Here is a 20361-nt window from a genome sequence, read left to right as displayed (position 1 = left end):
GGAGAAAAACCTAATTAACATTGGCAGGAAAATTCCCGTTTCATTTGGATTCCGGGAGTCCCCTTTGCAGCTGCTGTGTTATGGCAGTTTAAGCATGACAAGGGCTATTAGCAAAACCTCTTTTTTCTTTTTGCCAAGAAATAAATCCTTTTTTGTCGAAGCCAAACATGTTCCAGGTCAAACGCTCAGCCGGTACGAATCAGCGCAGCTCCACTGAACCCGAGGAAGTGCGGCAGGACACCCTGCCTGGGCTCCCTGCCCTGTCCCTACAGGGGATGTCAGTGAATTTGAACTGGATTAAAAATAATGTTCATTATAAAACTAAGAGAATCCTAGAAAATAATTTGTGGGAGAAAAGCTTTTAAGTGATGGCTTAGTTCCACCTCTTCTACAGTAAGTAGTTGGGTCTGACAGTCAGGATGTTGGTTTTTGGTTTTTACAATTAACATGAATGGGAACATCTGGTGCCAGATTCCACTCGGGAAGGTTTCCTGGGCGAGGGGAGCTCCTGGGTGGGCTTGGCCTGTTCTTACAAGAAAGCGAAGCTTGGCACAGCCCTGGAGCCGCCGCTCCTTGCTCGTTTTGCTCCCTCGCTGAGACTCGAGGCAGTGCTGCAGCACGATGTTCAGCTCCAGGAATGCACCATTTCCCAGGAATGCACCATTTTGCCTTATGTCCCCCTGTGTCCCCCAGCAGAGATTAGAGATCTTTGCTGCCACGTCGATCCCAGGAGCATCCACGGCAGGCAGCCCCTTGCCCAGCCCTTGCTGCAGCTCTGCCTCTGGGTGCCATCAGACTGGGAGTCCCAGCACCTAGGGGCTGCGGGCAACCAGAATAGCCGTGGCAGGAGGCTTTTAGTGCAGCTAATAACATGTGTCACCTCCAGAAAAGAGGCTGGAGAAGGAACTGGAGGAAAGGTGAAGGGCAGAGCTGGGTGATTCATTTTCTGCAGAGGGACAGGTCCAGGCAGGCACTCTGAGCATCCCTACTGCTGTTGAGTCAGACACGTTCGCTTGCCCAGGGATGGCTCAGCATCTCCTTCCAGATGCAGCGTCAGTCCCTGGGAGGTGCAGCAAGTCTCTCACCCTTGGACTTTGCTGGTGCCGGTGTTCCCGAAGCCCTGGCTCCCAGTCCCTGCTCCAACCTCCTTTAATCCCAGCAGCCCGTTTGCACACTGGCAGTAACCAGGCAAGCACAGAGGGAAGGGCCGTATGCAAGGGACAAGAATGAATCCAAACATTTCCCAACCCAACTGCCCATGCCTCCCACGCCACAGACCACGGGGCCGGGAGGGACCTGCGCGTCCCCTGTGAGTGTCAGTAGCACAGTCCCCTTCCCTAGGGGAGTGTTTGGGGGGCAGGGGCTCACCAGGGAGCCCAGGGCAGGGATTTATGTGTCTTTGCACTGGTAGGGGTGGGAAGAGCCAAGGCAATTCTGCCCATCGGTCTGCCAGGAGCCTCCCAGGTGTAACTAACCGTGTCTGAGCCTGGCTGGCTGGGAGTTATCGCCCTGCCTGGCTTCGGCTGCAGCCTGGGATGTGGGGTCAGCGTTGGGATGACAACCCATAAATCACGCTGGGGACAGGCAGGAAAAGGTGGACAGAGGAGCAGCATGCCTGACTCTTCCCACAAAGAGCTCCATGATAACTATCTAATGCTCACGGATCCCAAGACCCCCGGCTCCCCATATCGCTGCTCCACACGCTGCTGCTGGCAAGCAGCTGACTCAGCCGATAACCGGAGGATTACGGCTCCTCATAAAACCCAAGGTCAAAAACCAGTAGGAAAATCAGAGCATAATAACTACACCTAACAAAAGGGCTGGTGCAGCCCCGATGTGGAGCATGGGGGTCCTTCTGCAGCTCTCTGTGCACTTCCCGGGGGGGCAATGAGGTGGAGGTAACGTGTTTTCCCACCAATCCCATTTCTCTGGAGCGTAACAGGAGTGACGTGTTGGGCACGGTCTTCCCAGGGCAGCTCCACACGCTCACAGCCAGCCCCACAGAGCACCCGCTTGGGTCCCTCCTGTCCCTGTCCCAGCTTTGCCACCCCAGCTGCCGTCACCTCCACAGATGAATGCATCCTTTCACCCTGCAGAGAGGTGGATGCTTAGGATTTCTTTTCCTCTTTCACTTAAAAGAAAAAGGAATATCCCTGCCTTCTCTTGCAGAGATGTGTCTGGAGAACGTTCATGGGTGCCCTTTCATCTGCAATTTTGCCTTGGCATTCAGCAGCATCCCCGGGTTCGGTGGCTGGAGCCACAGTTTCAGTTCAGGCTTGTTTGGAGAAGGCACACACCCCCACGTGCATAAACACAGAACTCAGTTGCATTTATAGAAACATACCAAAAAAAGAGAGGCCTCCCTTGGCTTCCCATTCTGATACCCCTGAGCAGCCCAGGCACGGTGCTGGGCTGGAGGTGAAGCCCTGAAGCAGGAGGGGAGGCTGCAGTGCCCGTGGGCAGAGGTCTGTGGCTTTTGTCTTCCCTGGGCTCTCACCTCTGGGCAGAGCACTGGAGCCATTCTGTGCTGGGTCTGGTCTCTCATCCATCGGGCACAGCATCCCTCCTGCCCTGGACCCCTGCCCCGCTCCACAAAGCCTCAGGGAGCAGGCGTACGTTAAAAATGGGAGTAATCCCTAAAGGAGTAAGAGGGCCTAATTTATCGGTCTAGCCTCTTCATCATCCAATGTGGTGATACAGAGAAGCTAGAAAAACAAGTCCTTCAAGTACATTTTAAAAGAACAAAAAAAAAAAAACAAACCAAAACCCACCCAATTTTCTGGTCACACTTTTGAAGGCTCAAGGCTTGCAAGCCACTCAAAGCTAATGCTGGTGTAATGCTGGTGAACTGTGCAAAAGTGCTGGAGCGAGAGGTAGGACACAGAGAGCTCCTCCAGCACGAATGTCAAACGCCTCCGTCGCTCTGGCCCCGAAGTGCCATACGTGTTCCCTGCTGGGGGAAGTGGTTTGCTTCAGCAGCTGCAAATTCACCATCTCTCAAATGCCGGGAGTGGGGGCAGCCCCACTCAACCTGCAGACACAAAACCAGAGGCTTTAGGTTAGGGAGGGCTCGCCTGGGCTCATGCAGTCCCAAACTACAGTTTGGGCTGGACACTAATCGTTGGGCTGGCTCCTGTGCCTCTTGGGCTAAGCTCTTCATACCGAGAGCACACCAGACCTTTCTGATCCCCTTATTCACAGTGGACGTGCTGCAACAACACAGGTGGTCCTACAAAAACAGGGCTGGGCTGAGTCACCCATTTCTTTTTTTCTTTCAAAATCTGATCTGAAACTCTTTGACATTTTGATACGCGTATTCACGTTGTTGATTTGCATCAAGATCCCCCCCAAAAAAACCAAAAAAGGCTGCATAGGAAGAAACGCAGAGGGGTTTGTCAGCAGTAGGTTGCTGGGTTTTGCACTGAGTTTCATCCAGAAAGTTTCTACTTCTCCGTGGCAGTCAGCAGCTGCCAGTGCTGAGCAGCACAGGAAGAAGGCTGGAAAGATGGTGTAGAAATGACATAACATTTGCAGAAGTTCATGTTTAAGCTTCCAAGATAAATAAATTCTCTTTGCTGCCAGATCATGATGTAAACTCAGTGCCATTAAAACCCTCATGTGAACCAGCCCCAGGAGTAGCTGCGGTTGTGCTCGGCACCAGGCACGGCTGCCCATGCTGAAGCTCATCCATGGGCTCCCGTGGAGCCCACCCAGACCCACCACCGCTTCCCAGGTCTGCACGGCCACGTCTGGTGTTAGGGCCAGGAATTGCCGCTCGGAGCAGCGTCTCTGGGTGCCTTCACTCACCTCTCGATGATGCTGTTGTTGAACTGGAGATCACAAGTTACTGACCTCATCTGCTCCAGGAGCTCCTGCATCCTGCCGGGGACACAAGCAGCCCCTTACCCCCGTGCTGCTCAGCACCCCACCCCCCGCAGGACCCCCTCTGGCAGGGACCCCCCCCACCCCGGGTCACTGAGCCAGCATCACACTCGGCAGGGCCACGGTGATGGGCTGAATGCAGAGTGTCCCCACAGCCACAGAGCCCTCGCCCAACGCTCGCCCTGTTGCTCGTGCCCAGGATGAGCAGTAGCAGATCCCGCTTCTCCCTGGGGAACTGAGCTGTCGGCAAAAGCCTCTTCCAAAGGACCCACCGAAAGGCCATCTCCTGGCGTGCCTGGCTCAGACGGACGGGCAAAGGTGCAGGAGGAGCCGGGGCCAAGCTCCGTTTCTCTGTCTGGAGAAACCTGTCCAGAGCCTGCAGAGGGAGAGATGTGGCAGCCCCTGGCAGGCAGCGGGCTGTCTGCGGTGCTGTGCCCGCCGGTGCTGCAGCGCCTGCCCCCCCCAGGACAAAACTTGGGGAAATGATGCCTACATAGCCACGGCCAGCACATCCACTTCGGGACAAATGAAATAAAATAACCAGAGGACCAGAGCATCTACCAGGTGGCTTGTCAGGTAACCCATCCTGAGAGCTGGAGGTGAAGCATCATTTTTCTACTGCTGCTGTTCCTGTTTACTGGGTACCGATCCCCCCGGGGCCCCCACCCCAGACCAGGGATGTCACTGCTGGGGCTTTATCCATTCCTTGCCCACGTAGTGGGGGGAAGCAAGCTCTCCAGTGTGGATCACCCACAGAGAGCTGCAGCAAGCTGTTCACAGATCCTCTGGTGTTTCCCTGCTCCAGACGCACAGGGTGGGCGCTGGGAAGGGGAGCAGCAGCGTTAGGGGGAAGCAGGGAGAGGGTGGGCAGCAGCATCCCGGCAGGACCCCGCGCGGGCACCTACGCTCTGCAGGCAGTCCTGGCACTCCATCGTCTCCACACTGCAGGTGCTGATGCGGTTGCTGAGCCTCTTCAGATGCTTCTTTATCTCACAAACCTTCCTAGAAAGAAAAACGACAACAAAATTCAAAATTCCCGGTCAATGTTCAGCAGCAGTGTGGGTATTTTTTTTTTTTTTTCAATTGTGTGTGGTTTAATTCTGTACTGCTTTCAGCAAACCTTTCTGGATCCAAGTTAAAATCCTGAAGGAAAGCAAATGAGTCACAACAGCGTTGTAGTTATGGCTGCAGCTCTGCTAATAGCCACTGTAGGCCAGGTTATCCAAATAACACTAATAGCAAATTAATTGGAGAAAATGTTGCTTATATGAGACAGCTCAAGCTCATCACTTCTGCCCTAAGTGCTGCACCGGCCGGTCCTCTGTGTCTCGTGGGGGACTGAGCATGTACTCGGAAAGGGTCCTCGGGTTTGCATTTCTTTTTGCATGCTCTCCCTTCGCATTTGAAGTGTATTGGAGGGCAGAAAATTTGCCCCTCGAGCACGTTCCCGGGGCCAGCCTCAGTGCAGGCAGCACCACTGATGCTGGAGGGGACGGTGTGACCAGTGATCCCTCCGCTCTGCCCCAGTCTCTGGATTTTTGGGGGGGGGCAACTGCTCTGCTCCTGCCAGGGTGTTGGGGCCCTGGGGTGGAGGTGCCATGCTGCCAGCGAGCTGTATAAAAATAGGTTTGGTTTGGCTTTAGGAAAAAAAAAAAAAAAAAAAAAGAAAAAAAAGGAAAGAATATTTAAGGTGACCGCTCCACCTCCGGTCCCCAGAAAAACAGCCCCCACACCACAAACCCTGGCTGCTAGCAGGAAGAACATGACAATTAAAACTGAAGTAACAGTGAATTAAAAATATCCTGCTGTGACTCATGATGCCTTCTCCTTAAGGACAGAAAACCAGTGACAAAAATACTCCAGAAAAGCACACAGAAGCTTTTCCTCCCTGCGAGCAGAGGTAAAAGCCTGGCTTTAGTGCAGATTCCTGGGCTGCTGCATCCCGTGGGGCTCCATACGCAGGAGGAATCTCACCCCGAGACAAGATTCCCGCTGAAGCCAAGGGGAGATTTTGTGGCCCCGTGATGGGACATGGCCATGGGTGACAGCTTCTGTCCCCAAAGCAAAACCTGCCTGCAGGTGAGGGTCTGCAGCACGGACCTCCCCCCCCCCCCCCCCCCAGCTGCACAAGCTGAGGCTGGAAAAGGGGAGAAGCAGGGAGAGGGCAGGCACTGCCTGCTGCTCCTGGGGCACTCCAGAGCACCTGGGACAAACTTCTAGCCTAAAAATCCTCCCCCTAGTAAATCCTATGCAGGGCTACTCCGCACCAGAACTAGGGGCCAGGTCAAAAGCTGGATTTAATTCTAAAGCATCACAGCAAATCATTCTTCTTCCACCCACGCTGGCAGCCCAGGGGATGAATGCTCCTCTCTAAAAGCAACCTTGCAATAAAAGTAATTTTTGCGGCATCCTCCTCCCCCAGCTGCCCCCCCCCCCCCTCACCCCTGCTCTTTGCTGCTGTGATAGTCGGTGGCTTGCACTCAATCATGGCAAGGTAATCTGCTCTATGCCTTACTCCCCAAACACCATTTAACAGAAAATCATGCCTAATGAGTAGATCTCTTCATCTCAATAGCAATTTTGTCCTGATAAAATAACCTCTCCTAGTCAGAGAGTGAGGAAACCAGCTGCCTGAACACAAGCTGCAAGTTTAGGGGGATTTTTTAAAAAAACAACCACAAACTTAAAACAAGAGGGCAGAAATACACGGCAGGGGAAAGAACCAGCGTACGCAGCAGGACTTCTAGCACTCACAGAGCTGCTTCTTTAAGGTCTTATTACCTGTTTACGAGTCCCTCAGCAGCAGTTAACAATAACATCATCTCCATCCATGTCTCAATACTCAATCAATAGCTGAGAGCACTGGGAAGCCCTGGACTAGTGGAAAGCCTCCTCCCTGAAAGCCAGAGCCCCCAGACCCCAGGCGAGAGCTGGGCAGGGGCTGGTACCTCATCCTGCTGCCATGGAGGGCCAGGGCCTCCTGGTACCGCTGGACACAGTTGTCCTGGAAAATCAACAGAACCTTCCTGGCCAGATGCCCTAAATTCACCCTAAAATGAGACAAAAAGAGAGAACACCATTATTTCCTTAAATGCATGAAAATGGACATCACAGTTCTCATGGCAGGAGACCGAAAGCTGGCTCTTGAATGGAGGAGGGGGCACGGGGTGCTCAGCAGTGAATTTTCCATCAGTGTTACGGAGGAAACAAAACCTAATTGTGATGAAGAGGAGAGGGAGGTTTCGGGGGCCAGGGGGCCGCAGGCAGGGATGCTCAGCTGGGCTGTCATTCCCACCCCTGGGGCACTTCTGAGAAGTCTTTGCCCTGGAGTTTAAGGCAAATGTCCAAGGTTAGACTGAAGATCGATTAAGATATAGAAGCTGCCTGTTAAATTTCACCGTCCATACCATATATTGAAGTGTGCGTTTTATTTCTTGCCCGTGTTAAATCCCCCTGGTTTCAGCAGAACCCCAAAAGAGGATTTTTAGAGGCACAAAAGCCATCAGAGACTTTACTCCCACTGAAAGTTAAGCAGATATGAAGGCATAGACACTTTCTAGATCAGCCTCTCAGCAAATAAATGGCCATAAAATGCATAAGCACTGTGTGAGCAATAGCCTGAAATGTGCTTATCCCTGCAGACCCACGCAGGGATCTGGCCCAGCAGCAACTCCCTGTCCCCAAGTCTGCAGAGGTTTTCCCACATCTTCATCTGAAATAGCTGGTAGCTTGACAACTTCGCTGCGAAAGGTCCTGCATCGATGAACCATCCAAGAAGCCGCTTATAGGTGCCCCCTCTCAGCGTTAGTGACCCAGGAACATTTGACATCCCCTTGGGATTCAACCCCAAACCCCAAACACCTGTCTGGCTGCAGCACGGGGCAAGTCCTTGGAAGGGGAGACGGTTGGGACTTACTTATCCAGCTTGTGTATTTGTTCCTCGTTGTAGCCCAGCCCTGGGGAGGAAAGAAGCTGGTCACCACGTTTTCCTACTCATAACCGAATAGACGGGCAATTCCACAACACACAGAGATCACTCAAAGGGCTTTTCAGGGCTGCAGCCCCTGGGACTACTGTCACGGCACAGAAATAATCGCTAAAGCCAGCAAACTGAAATAATCCATTTTTCTACCAGGCCAGCGCAGGGAGATTCCTGCTGGAGCCCCATGCCCCATGCCCCCGGGGGACACCATCCCTGTCACTTACGCAGACACATCCTGGCCTTCTTGAACTGCTTGTAGATCAGCTGCATCTTCTCCAGGCAGCACTCGATCTGCCGGATGCTGCATTCGGGACAGGGGAGGAGGAAGGGCATGAGGTCGGGGTGAAATCAGCACTTTGGGGCGATGCTGTAACTAGGGGACACGGCTGCCACCCACGCCTGTACATAGGGGCACCACCCAATACCACACGTGTGTGCACAGGGCTGTGGAAAGGTGTTTGAGTGGCTGTTTGGGCACATGCAGCGACGTCTGCTCAATCCGGCCGGAGAACAGCAGAGCGTTGGCAGGGATTTTGGTAAAACCGGTGCTACGAACCTTTTGTCTTCGTGCACTTGCTGCCTGTGCTTCACCAGTTCAGACAAAATGCCATCCAGCACCCCTTGAAAGTCAAAGATGCTGTGGGAGCACTGAGAGAGCTCCTCGGCGACCTGCGGGTGAGGAGGAAGGTCGGGCTGGCTGCTCCGAACGCTGCCTGTGCCTGCGGGTGCTCCTGGCCCCGCGCCCACCGGGCTCACCCGCTGCAGCCTTGTCTTCACCATGGCCACGTCCTTCGGAGCCAGCACCCCACTGCCGGCAGGAGCAGCTTCGTACCTGAAAAAAGTCCGAAAATGAATATTCCTTAAGCAGAGCATAAGCCGGAGGCAGCCGTCACCTGGGCAAAGAAAATCCATCCCATGGTGGAAGCAGCACCAGGGTCCCCGGGGGAGCTGGGCAGCGTTTGCTCGGGCAGTAACTCTGCGTTCAGGGTACTGGAACTGAGCCACGAGATGCAAAGTGCTGACACGGGGAAAAAAACCCTCACCCCGTTGTGTCCAATTTGTTCCAAAATTGTTAGCTTTGTACCCACTGGCTTTACGCCAGATCAGATGTTGCCTGCCTCCCTGCAGCTGGCATGGGATGTAACGCCAAGTGGTGCACGCTGGCTAAGTCAGCAGAAATACGCCTGATCCGGACCGTGTTCGAAGGGATGGATAAGCCAGCAGCATCCAGCTGCAGCATTAGTGCTCTTGGCACTACAGCCCTGCGCTAATCCGGCTGGAGTCAATGGGAACCATGTGTCCCTATCTTTTCAGATGAAATGGAAATTAAGAGACTTGCTAAATTGAAAAGAATAAAAGAACAGCAACCCAGCAGGAAAGAATTTTCCACCACAATAGCAACAAAACAGAAAAGCAAAATAACTGTGAGCTACTTTAGATAAAATGGGTTCAGCTTTCCCTGGGGCAGCGCGGGTGGGAGTGGGCGCATCGGTTATGGGGAGGAGAGCCCGGGGTCTCCCTGTAATTCAGCCCCTGATGAACGCTGCGTTAGTGGAGCCTCTGGAATGGGAACCCAGCCCCTCGGACGGTGCGGCCAGGCGGGATGCCAGCTCGGTGGGAACGCGGCACGATGGGCTGCCACCCTCCCGGCACTGCCCGATGCTCCCCGCGCTCGGCTCTCCGGGGCTGCTTGCAGGGGTCAGGGCCGGTGACGGTGGCCAGAGCCCAGTGGGGACTGGGCAGCTGATGCCACCCTGCCTGTTATTTGCACTCTGCTGGCAGCGGTGGCTCTTTCCCCCTTTCCCACATGCTGGCAGCAGCAAGCCCTGTCTCCTCACACTTTGCAGCTCATGGGCTGTAACAGTCTGAAAACGCTGGAGCAAGAGCCAGGGAACAGGGACTTAATTCTGGGCTGCAGTGAAACCAGGGACCGATCGTTACAAACTGAAGCAGAGGGAGAAGCAGCAGAGCGGCTCATTTCCCACAGCCTCCACAAACAGTGAAAAAAGCCTCTTACCTTCCAGCTACCAGCTCCTTCCTGGAATTTTACTTATTTCTGATTTTTCAGGCACCTTTAAGAGTCCCACATCTTATCTGCAGCAGCCTCAGCGCAGCGCTGCTGCCTGCCCCAGCCCAGAGCCTGCACCCCAAAGGCTCCAAAGCCACACTTACAGCCCATGGATCTTCACCTCAGTCAGCTGCAGGCAGGCGAGCACAGAGAGAGCCCCTCTCCTCTGCTCCAAAATCCTCGAGCAATCTGTTTTCAGGTTCCCACTGCCAAGAAAGAAAACAGTCCATCCGCCGTGGTCCCCGGCAGCCTGGCCTCCATCCCGGGGCCAGCCGCCGTGGTAGGGGGTTAGGATGGAGCCAGTGGCTCCTCTCTGGCTGCTTGTGAGAAAATGGGGGGGTGGATGCATGTAAAACTGGGTGCAGCTCACAGGCAGGAGGGCTCTCACCCACTCAGCACCATCCTGCCAGTGCACAAAAAGCTCCTGCCCCAAAGGAAATGGGCGGGACAGTGAAAATGCACAATGAAAATAGTAATAGTAATAATAACAATAACGCTGTTTTCCTCAGCATCTCCTAAACTGGGAAAAGTGACCCAAAAGTAACAAATGGGGACAGGAGCATCCTCATGGCACTAAACGGTATCTTCCTACAGGTCCAACTCCCTCACAGCCTGGCACAGGGGACACGCTGGCCACTGGGCTCCCTCCCAGTACCCCATGACCACGTCCCACCAGACCCAGCGGTCCTGCACCCTCTGGAAGAGGCTGGAAAACCCTGAGCGGTTTAAACTCCTAAAGCAGAACCCTCTGGGCGCTGGGCAGGGATGGGTGCCCCCCGCGTCGCCCCCACTCACATCACCCAGTGGAGACCTCTGGCCAGCAGCTCCCGGCAGCGCCGCAGGGCCCGGGCGATGCGCAGCGTCTGGTGCGCGGCACCCACCGCGCTCTGCAAAGCAAAGGGCACTGCTGGTGGCTGTGCCCCGTGGCTGGGGCTGCCCTGGCACCGCCGACACCGCGCCTACCTTGGCTGCACCGCAGTCGGCCACCACGTCTACCTTGGGGGCGAACTTTGGGAACTCGAGTGCCGCTGGAAAGACAGACGGAGGTCAGGGTGCTTTGGGAGTGAGCTGGGAGACCCCGAGCCGTGGCTGCAGCCCCACAGGGACATCCCACACCCGCCGAAGCAAACCCTGCAGCTGCTCAGGACTTCAGGCACAGGAGCAGCTGCGATGCTGGAGGCTTAGCGCAGCCCTCCAAGATATTTTGGAAACACAGACAAAGGCACGAACCACCCAGTATGGCCGGCAGACATGGAGGAACTGCACACAGCAGAGGAAAACTGACCCTGAAACCTCCAAATCCTACCCTGGCATCATAACCTTCCACCCCCTGCTGTGCACTGGCATCTATTAGGATAATAATTAAAGCAAATCTCTCTTACGGCACCTACGCCGCATGCTGTGATGCATCTCCAAGCCAACAGTACTCACGGTCTCTGTATCTGACTCCTGGGACGTCTTCTGGCTGCTCAGCGGTGCTCAGCAAGGTCAGAGGGTTGTGCTCTGTGGTTTTGCAGAAATTATGAGCTTGTAGATTAGGATCTAACTCGTACAGATGACCTTCAAAAAAGTATTCTTGATGGTGAGGGACTATGTTTGTTTGTTTGAAGACGGCATCTAAAAACTTGGTAGTACTGAAATGAAAAAGAAACGGGGAAATGAAAAAGAAAAGGACGGGGAATAAGTGATGAGGTGAGTGCTGAGAGTACCATCACTTTAACAGCCTGCCACCTTCTTCTCAGAGCTAAACACCCCACAGGGTCAGCAGAGCCCCGGACAGCATCCCTGGGGCTCTCCATGTGCTGTGCCAGGAGCCAACAGCTCCCCGTTAGCACACGCCCCGGCAAAGGCTGGTTTTAACCTGGCTTAACTGTGGTGCAAAGGGAACGGGCGCTCCCCCCACGTTCACCTACTGAAACAAGGGGGCGAGGGTCCTGAGCTCGATTCTCAAATCTGCTTTTAATGTGACTTCAGCATCCTTACGTGTTGTAGGAGTGGATGTAGATGCGATGCGAGGAAGCTTGCTGCAGGGAGAAGACGTCAACCACGATCCTGTGCAAAATGTCATTGGTTTCTGCAAAAAACTGGTCGAATCCCCAGCATTTCTCCTGATCCGCCTCCAGGATGTTGGCCAAAATGGGTATCAGCTGGTCCTTCAGCCCCCTGCAGCAGCAGAAATGTTTGCACAGGGCGGCATAACCCTGAGCCACAAACTCAGGGTGCTGAGCACCCGCACCGATGGAGCCGCTGCCCTCTCTGGTACCCCCATTTCCCGGCTGTAAAGCAAAGACCTGGTGTGGGAACTGTGACACCCGCAGCTGGAAAGCTCGTCTGCCTCATTAAGCCTTCCCATTTGGTCCGAGGCGGGATGCCCTCTCCAGCCACTGTGCCAGGACACGAGAGCCAGAGCCCAGCCCGGCAGGGGACACTCACGCGGAGAGCTGGCAGGTGACAGGCAGCTCGTAGCTCCACTCGATGCTCCCGTTCTCCTGCCTCTGGACCCCTGCGATGGCTCCAGGAGGCTTCTCGGTGGTGATTTTGTACCTGTTGAAAGGATGCTGCTTGCAGCTGAACCGGGGCGAGTGACACCTGGGCACTACGTCCCTCGGGTTCAGCGAAGAGGGAAAGGGCAGAGCACGGATGGGCTGGGAAAGGCACAATTCACAGAAAGGGAAAAAATACACAGAGGAAAAATACTGCAAGAAACAGTCAAAAACTTCCCAGCAAACACTAGCCCTGCCTCCTCTTTCAGCTGTTTAGCCACAAAGTCATGAGAATGCATTTTGAGGGCAAATGTGGTAAATGGGACAAAGACCCGTTACCACACTGCACACGCGCCCTCCCCACGGGCTGCATTTCGGGGCTTTTCAGGCTACACGGGATTAAACGAGCAGCAAACTACAGCGCACAGTGTCACGGGGCTGCTGGCACGCACCAAGCCCCAGCCAGGTTCTCCTGCAGCCCCCAGGGCCACCAGCCACGGTCCCACCTCCCCACGCAGCAGTACCAGCCCTCCCCAGCGGACACGGTACCTACATGATCTCCTTGTTCCTGCGAGGTCCCCCGAAGGGGACAAAGGGGAGGCTGCCAGTGGCAGCGTGGTAGAAGGTGACGCCAATGCTCCAGAGGTCAACGGTGACACCGTACGCCTTCTGCTGCGGCTTGCGCAGGACCGCTCGCTCGTACATGTCCGGGTGCTGCAGGGATGAAGCAGAGAGCGCTGCAGCCAGCATCAAGCCTTGGGCGTTGGGAATGAACACTGGCTGCTGGCTTTGGCCTCTTCTACTGCGGGATCCTCCAAATAAAACGTCACTGGTAACTCTACAACGAAAATGCTGAGCCCTCCCTCTTCGGAAAACGTGGCCCCTTTGAGACTGGGCTCTCCGAGTCCTCCCTACAGGTTGCCCCACTGTTGGATGGAGGGATGGGGACCAGCTTCGCCCAGGACTCCCAGTGGTCACCAGACTGGCGACCCGCTGTTACTCACGAGATACTCCTCCGTCCCGTAGACAGACACAAACTTTTCATCATCATCCAGCTCTCGGGCAGCCCCAAAATCCGTCAGCTTATAGACGCTCTGCCCATCTTCCCCCATCAGCCGCATGATGTTGCCGGGTTTGATGTCTCTGTGCACCACGCCGTTCTCCCGGAGATGGTTCATTCCTGCCACTGGGTGCAAGGTGGGAAGGCAGCGTTCGTGCGCGGGGCTGGAGCACAAAAGCCTCCAGAGGGTTTTGCTTAAATGCAGGAACATAAGAAGGGCCGGAGAGGGGATGAGCCCCAAGGCTGGCTGTGCTTAAATGGGACCAGCATGACCGGGGGATGGAGAGGGTGAACGAGCACAGGGTTGGGCGCTGCCCTCGTGCTCCTCCATCACGGGGCACAGCCTGTTCCCCCAGCCGCTTCCCGGAGCAGGTCTGCCAGGAGAAACCCTCAGGCTTCCCCCGAACACCAAGCTTGCAACCCCCCCCTTCAGAGGGGCGATCTGTGCCCGTCAGCCCCCACGTCCACAGCCCGGGGCCAGTGCCCACAGGGTCCCACCAGCACCATGAGGTCCCCAGCCCGCAGCGCCTTGCCCAGGGCTGTACCGGGGGGGGGTGGGGGCAGCTCCCCATCACGGGCTGGGGGCACAAGGACCCCCGCACTCACCTACGCACTGCAGCACAATGAGGAACTCAGACTCAGCCAAGCCGAAGGCATTTGCTGGGTCCTCCAGCACGTTCAGCAAGCTGCCGCTCGAGCAGTACTCCATCACCAGCACCTTCTGCTTGGTGCTGCCCTGCAGCGGGGAGCAGGCGTCAGGGCTCGGCCGACCCTATGTCCCAGCTGGTGGCCTGTCCCCACCCCCCCGGGCAGAACAAGGTCCCCTCCCTCAGCTGGCGGGTCCCTGGGTTTCTCCTGCTCAGACAAACCAGTGTTGGAGAATGTCCCCGCTGTGCCACGCGACTGGCTGGGGGACAACAGCCGGTCACATCTGAGCTGCAGAGCAGTGACCCAGTGCTACCAGTGTTCCCAGTGCTTGAAAGGCTGGTGGTGCGGAGCCAGAGGGAGGTGGGAGGAGGAGGCAGCCTGGGACCGCTGCTCCTCACACCAGCTCCACATCGCCAGCCCAGCTGCGGTCCCCTTACCGTCTCCTCCACGGCAAATAATTTGACAATGTTTTTATGGTTCAGCTTCCTCAGCATCTCGAACTCTCTCATCTGGACCTCCTGGGGCCGGAGGTAGCTGGCATTATTAAAAACCTTCACAGCAACCAGCTCTCCTGATTTCTGGGAAAAAGAGGAAAAAGAGAAAAAGGAAATGGGAGGTGACACCATCCATGCCCTAAGCAGCTCCTCACCGCTCCCACATCCCGCTCGGGATGAAACCACGCTGACACTACAACGTCTTTTCTGAACAGGCGTCCCACAGCCTTCGCTGCCTCCGCTGCCAAAGCAAACCGCTGATACTCACCTCCCTTTGCTTCACTGCCCCTGAAGCCCACGTGCTGCGTGTCAGTGTGTTTATTCAGCTTCATAACAAGTTGGTGGCTCGAGCTGCAGCCGGCAGCTCCCTGCCTGCTCCCTGCCCGCTCCCTGCCTGTTCCCCCGGGGATGGGGCTGTTTCCAACCCCCCTGCGAAGCCGCCCCTCCTGCCCCACGCCGTGCACAGACAGCTTGCTCAATGAACTTCAAAGGCCAGCAAGGCGGAGAGGCTCTATTCCAACACTGGCAAGTGTTTGCATGAAATATGCAAATCACCGAGGACGGGGTTTTCAAAACCTCTGGGCATTCCCCTGCAAACAGCTCCTTCCCCCTGCCATGCAGCTGGTGCACAGGACCTGGCTGCCAGCACCCCAAAAGCTGCCCCGGCCCCACAGACCTGAGCCGGTGCCTGCAGCCGGGAAGGAGCCAAAGAAAAAATGAAAATAAAACCCAAAGCCGCCCCCAGCGCTGCCGGCGGCCGGGGAGCTGCTGGGAGGGTGAGCAGAGGGCAGCGCAGGCGTCCCCGCGCCGTGGGGCAGGAGGGATGGGGGCACGGGGACACCGTGGCGTTGGGGTGGCTGTCCCCCCCGCTGCCCCCGCTCACCTTGTTGCGGGCTTTGTAGACGCAGGCCGTGGCTCCCTGGCCCAGGAGGTCCTCGGTGCTCCAGAGGTAGTTGGGTGTGCTCTGCATCTCCAGCAGCGCCGCTGCGGGGGCAGCACAGGGGTCACCCCGGGGGCCGCTGGCCTCTGCCAGCCCTGACACCAGACCCCAGCGTGGGTCCGTCCTTGCCGGGCAATGGTCGAGGCAAAAAAGCCGGCTGGGGGATCAATTTGGCAGGCAGCTGCCAGCCTCCTACCTCGCCAGCGCCGAGCGGGCAGCACCAGGCGAAGGGCTGCGCATGGGCTGGAGCTGTTGGCGCTGCCACAAACCACCCTGTGGCTGGGACCTGCCGGGGCTGGCAGCAAAACACTGACAGATGCAAAAAAATACGAGCAAACAAATGCCGAGCTGCAAGGTGGTGTGAGGCACCTCCCCGCCCCGAGAACAGAAACCTATGGGATTGCAAAACCCGCTCTGCAAGCATCAGCTGCGGCTGGAGGAGGAAATGCTTCAGCTTCCTGCTCGAGAAAAAAAATTCCCAGTTGCAGTCATCCCCAGACAGGCTGGGCTCCGCTGGCTCTGTGGCCGGGGCTGGGATGGACTTTGGTAACAGCAGCTGGTGCTGAGCACTGACCACCACGCAGCCCTGCCTGGGGCAGGGAGATGGGAAGCAGGATCGGATCGGGATCTGCAGGCAGGTTCTGCGTTCAGCCTTTGTTAGCTGTGCCGGGCACCTGTGGTGCCCAGGGCTGGTGCTCAGGACACAGCATCGCACGTCGGGATGCGTTTGCCAGGAGCTGCTGCCACCGTCCTGCTTTACAGAGCTGCTGGCTGCTCCAGGCGGGTGCTCACCAGCTGTGCCAGCTGCCATGCACGGTGCAGAGGCTTCCCGCTCCAGCTGCAGGGATGGCTCCTGCAGGAGCGCAGCTCCCCATCCCCGGGGCAGCCCGTGAGCAGGTCAAACTGCTCATAGTAAAGTGCAGGCAAGGAGGGAGGAAGCAGGTGCAACAGAGCCAACAACCCTGAGCCTCCCCCAGCCGCAAACCCATCCCCCACGCACGCGAAACAACTGATGCAGCCGGACCCAACTCTGGCAAACACTTCCAGAGGGTCTCAGAGATGCGCAGAGGGGAGATTTCAGGGTATTCCTCGGCTCCGACAGCGGCTCCTCCCAAGCCGCACCTCCAGCATCACTCTCACTGGGAATCATGCAGCGATTCACATCGATCCGGTAGATCCAGACCTTACCTCAGCCAGAAAAGGCGAAGGTGGCTGTGCTGGGGCTGAGCTCGCTGTGCCCCACTGAACATGGCCACTGTCCATCCCACGTCATCAGCGGGCAGCACCCCATGGTCCTCACGGCAGGGCCATGGCACAGCCCCCACTGGGGACCCAACCCAGAGCTGCAGCAGCACCTCCATGGGATGTCCCCACAGGGGGACCAGGACCACCAAACCCTTGGCACCTGGCTTGGCCAGGGTGGGAAGCAGCAGGCAGAGCAGGCAGGGGTTCATGGCATGGGCTGGAAGCTGGGATGCAGGGGGAGATGCAGGGCAGGATGTGGGATGCAGGACAGGGTGGGATGCGGGATGCAGGGTGGGATGCGGGATGCAGGGCAGGGTGGGATGCAGGATGCAGGGCAGGGTGGGATGCAGGATACAGAGCGGGATGGGGGATGCAGGATGCAGGGCAGGGTGGGATGCAGGATGCAGAGCGGGATGTGGGATGCAGAGCAGGTGCACGGTGGGATGTGGAATGCAGGATGCAGAGCCAGGTAGGATGTGGGATGTGGGGTGCAGGATGCAGAGCGGGATGTGGGATGCAGAGCAGGGTGCAGGGTGGGATGTGGAATGCAGGATGCAGAGCCAGGTAGGATGTGGGATGTGGGGTGCTCTGGGCACACCCCCACTGTGTGCACAGAGCAGAGCGGGGCTGCTCACACCTCCTAGCTCAGGGACACGCACGCCTCACCCATGGCAGCGCCAGCAGCCAGGGTCTCACTAGCAGGAGTTATTTCTGGCTGGCATGGACGTGCGCCTGAAGGCCCTGTCCTCACAAAATGAAGCCTGCAAAGGTGTGCGAGTACATCAGCTTGTGGTGCCTCCAAAAACCGATACACCACTTCACCAGCCTGCACACAAACTCTGCACCTAACTAGTTTCCTAATTACTCCTGAGCTTTATTTCCCAGCCACGTGCCAATCTGCCTGAGAAACCCACGGGAGAGCTACTGAGCTGACAAACCGAGGCACGGGCTGGCCCTTGCCCCCGGCTTATCGAAAGGGTGTCCCGGGCTGGCGCCAGGCAGCGGAGTCCAGGGCAGCGTGCAGCCGAGTGACGTGAGCGCAACCAAGTGAAACTTTAAATCGCTTTGATCAAAGTCATTTTGCTGCAGCTTGGCGAACAGGAAGAGAAAGGGAGGGGGTGACTTCTTCAGGTCGTTTCCAGCCGTACTTTCTGTGCATGCTGTAACTGTGTCCTTCAGCCTGTGCTTGTGTCCCCCCCCCCCGCAAGGGGACCATCGCTCTGCCCACCCAGCATCGGCTGTGGGCACAGGCGGCAGATGCGGCGTGGGTACATGCTGGCTGGGCTGCTGTGGGGTGTCCCTCACGCCCCCAGAAGATCATGGGTTTGAGCTGGAGATGCTCGAGAAGCCTTTCCCCACGCAGAAAAAAAGCGCAGCTCATTTCTCATCTCCGACCGCTACTGAAACTGTAGATCAGAGCAGTTAAGACAAGGAAGAGGGGCCAGTAAAACCTCTGGAGGGAAATTCCAGCGGAGTTTCTCCCAGAGCTGCCCAAAGGCCAAGAGCTGCTGTAGGTGCGATGGTGCCTCGTGCCCCACGTGGCCTCACAAATTCAGCTCCTGCACAGGACCTCAGCAGCGAGAAAGGGGCACGTCCTGCTGTTTGGTGCTTTACTGCAAAAAGAAACTGAAACAAAGATTTTTTTAAAGGCAGAAAAGCCAGGCTCAGGCGTTTTCTGAGGCTTCTGACCCGCACATGTTGCTTCAGCTTTCGCTGAAGGGTGAGCAGACTTGGGCCAGTGAGGGGTGAAGACAGACAGGAAGGAAATCATTAAAATATCTTATAACACCTCAAAAAAAAATTATTTCCAGGTTGTGCTGCAAGTCTTTTTACATAGTTATCCACAGGCGTGCCCGAAAGGGAAACCAACACACTGATCCTGAAACCAACATCGCTGATGCTGGGATGGTGCCAGCCCGCGGCGCCCAGGGGCTCCAAGACATCCCAGTTACCCCAGCAGCTCTCCTGGCCAGTTGCACAGTCAGATCCAGCCTCAGCGGGAGATCCCAGTCCAATCCCAAGAACTCACCCACCGAGTTGTGCCTGGCTCCTTTCAGACCCCCTTATCCTTTCTTTTGCTGCCCCTTTCGATTTCACAGCTTATTTCCTTCCCCTGGTTGCCCCACCAGCGGATTTTACCCTCCCCATCTCCAGGCTGGTGCCCGAATCCCATCTGACCTGCTCAGCCTCTTTGCATCCATGGTCAGGAACTGGGAAATCCGGCTTAATCCTGCTTAACACCAAAGGTGGTAAGGATCCCCGGGCCGTGATAAATCCTGCGTGATGCTCTTATGGGCTGGGAGTACCAAAACAGGGTCTTGAAACTAAAATTGTGTAAAAATAATTTGTTCCAGCTGGTGGCAGCAAAACCTAAAACATAAAGTGCAAGCAGCAGCTCTGCCTGCAGCAGGCACCTTCTTGTCCTTGGGGGTCTTGGGACAGAAAAGCAGGGCACAGCCCCTGGCTGCTGTGGTCCCCACGCTGTCCCTGTGCCAACCCTGCTGCTGGGCACACGCCGGGCAGGGGACACATCCACGGGAGGCTGCTGCTTGGGGGGGGGGGCCCAGGGGAAGCCTTCATGGGGGCACCCATGGCTGGGGGGCTGCACATCTGCTGCATGCTGGCTTGCACACCCAGCTGCATGCCAAGCTGCATGCCAGGCTGCACACCCAGCCAGCTGCATGCAAGGCGGGGTATGCAGCTGCACATCTGGCTACATGCAAAGCTGCGGACCCAGTTGTGTGCGAGGCTGCACACCCGGCTGCATGCAAAGCTGCATGCCAGGCTGCACACCCGGCTGCATGCAAAGCTGCATGCCAGGCTGCACACCCGGCTGCATGCAAGACTGCACACCCGGCTGCATGCAAAGCTGCATGCCAGGCTGCACACCCGGCTGCACATCTGGCTGCATGCAAAGCTGCGGACCCAGTTGTGTGCGAGGCTGCACACCCGGCTGCATGCAAAGCTGCGTGCAAGGCTGCACATCTGGCTGCATGCAAAGCTGCGGACCCAGTTGTGTGTGAGGCTGCACACCCGGCTGCATGCAAAGCTGTGTGCAAGGCTGCACATCTGGCTGCATGCAAAGCTGCGGACCCAGTTGTGTGCGAGGCTGCACGCAAAGCTGCATGCAAGGCTGCCCACCCACCCAGCTGCATGCCAGACTGCACATCTGGCTGCATGCAAAGCTGCGGACCCAGTTGTGTGCGAGGCTTTACACCCGGCTGCATGCAAAGCTGTGTGCAAGGCTGCACACCCAGCCAGCTGCATGCAAGACTGCACATCTGGCTGCATGCAAAGCTGCGGACCCAGTTGTGTGCAAGGCTTTACACCCGGCTACATGCAAAGCTGCGGACCCAGTTGTGTGCAAGGCTGCACACCCGGCTGCATGCATGGCCGCACACCTGGCTTCGCCCTGGCCTGCAGCCCAGCCATCCCAGCAGAGCAAAGCCGTGCCCAGGCAGTGCCCGGCCGCGGGTCCCAGCTCAGCACAGCCCCATCCTACGGTTACCCCAACCCCCACCCCCACCTTGTTTGGTTGCTGAACCCAAACCTACAGCTG

The 20361-nt window shown here is 56.7% G+C and overlaps 1 protein-coding gene across 2 annotated transcripts; it reads right to left on the bottom strand.

Moving 5' to 3' along the window:
• Positions 1-2308: 2308 nt before the first annotated feature.
• Positions 2309-16028, bottom strand: IKBKE (inhibitor of nuclear factor kappa B kinase subunit epsilon). Of its 2 annotated transcripts, none has more exons than XM_027797096.2 (21): positions 15754-16028; positions 15501-15601; positions 14561-14701; positions 14082-14211; positions 13420-13601; positions 12969-13129; positions 12366-12476; positions 11916-11984; positions 11364-11566; positions 10896-10960; positions 10728-10819; positions 10037-10138; positions 8621-8696; positions 8421-8533; positions 8089-8165; positions 7799-7838; positions 6831-6932; positions 4788-4884; positions 4155-4258; positions 3808-3879; positions 2309-3031 (listed from the first exon to the last, which is right to left on the bottom strand). In XM_027797096.2, exons 2-21 carry the CDS (start codon positions 15585-15587, stop codon positions 2998-3000), a joined length of 2058 nt encoding a protein of 685 aa, XP_027652897.1. In that variant the 5' UTR covers positions 15588-15601; positions 15754-16028; the 3' UTR covers positions 2309-2997. The 2 variants fall into 2 exon arrangements, with proteins under 2 accessions (XP_027652897.1, XP_005230385.1); XM_005230328.4 differs by having other exon boundaries at positions 11916-12095; positions 15754-16025.
• Positions 16029-20361: the final 4333 nt, after the last annotated feature.

This window comes from Falco peregrinus, chromosome 16 (assembly GCF_023634155.1).
Source record: "Falco peregrinus isolate bFalPer1 chromosome 16, bFalPer1.pri, whole genome shotgun sequence".
In the NCBI taxonomy this organism is placed as follows: Eukaryota; Metazoa; Chordata; class Aves; order Falconiformes; family Falconidae; genus Falco; species Falco peregrinus.
The sequence above is the reverse complement of the archived record's forward strand: the minus strand, read 5'-3'. Positions and strand labels throughout refer to the sequence as shown.

Coding starts and splice junctions, on each gene's coding strand:
- IKBKE (XM_005230328.4), bottom strand. CDS start 15,587: ATGCAGAGCACACCCAACTACCTCTGGAGCACCGAGGACCTCCTGGGC. Junction 14,212..14,560: donor TATTTGCCGTGGAGGAGACG/GTAAGGGGACCG, acceptor TCCCCGCTGCAG/GGCAGCACCAAGCAGAAGGT. Junction 6,933..7,798: donor CAAATACACAAGCTGGATAA/GTAAGTCCCAAC, acceptor GTCTCATTTTAG/GGTGAATTTAGGGCATCTGG.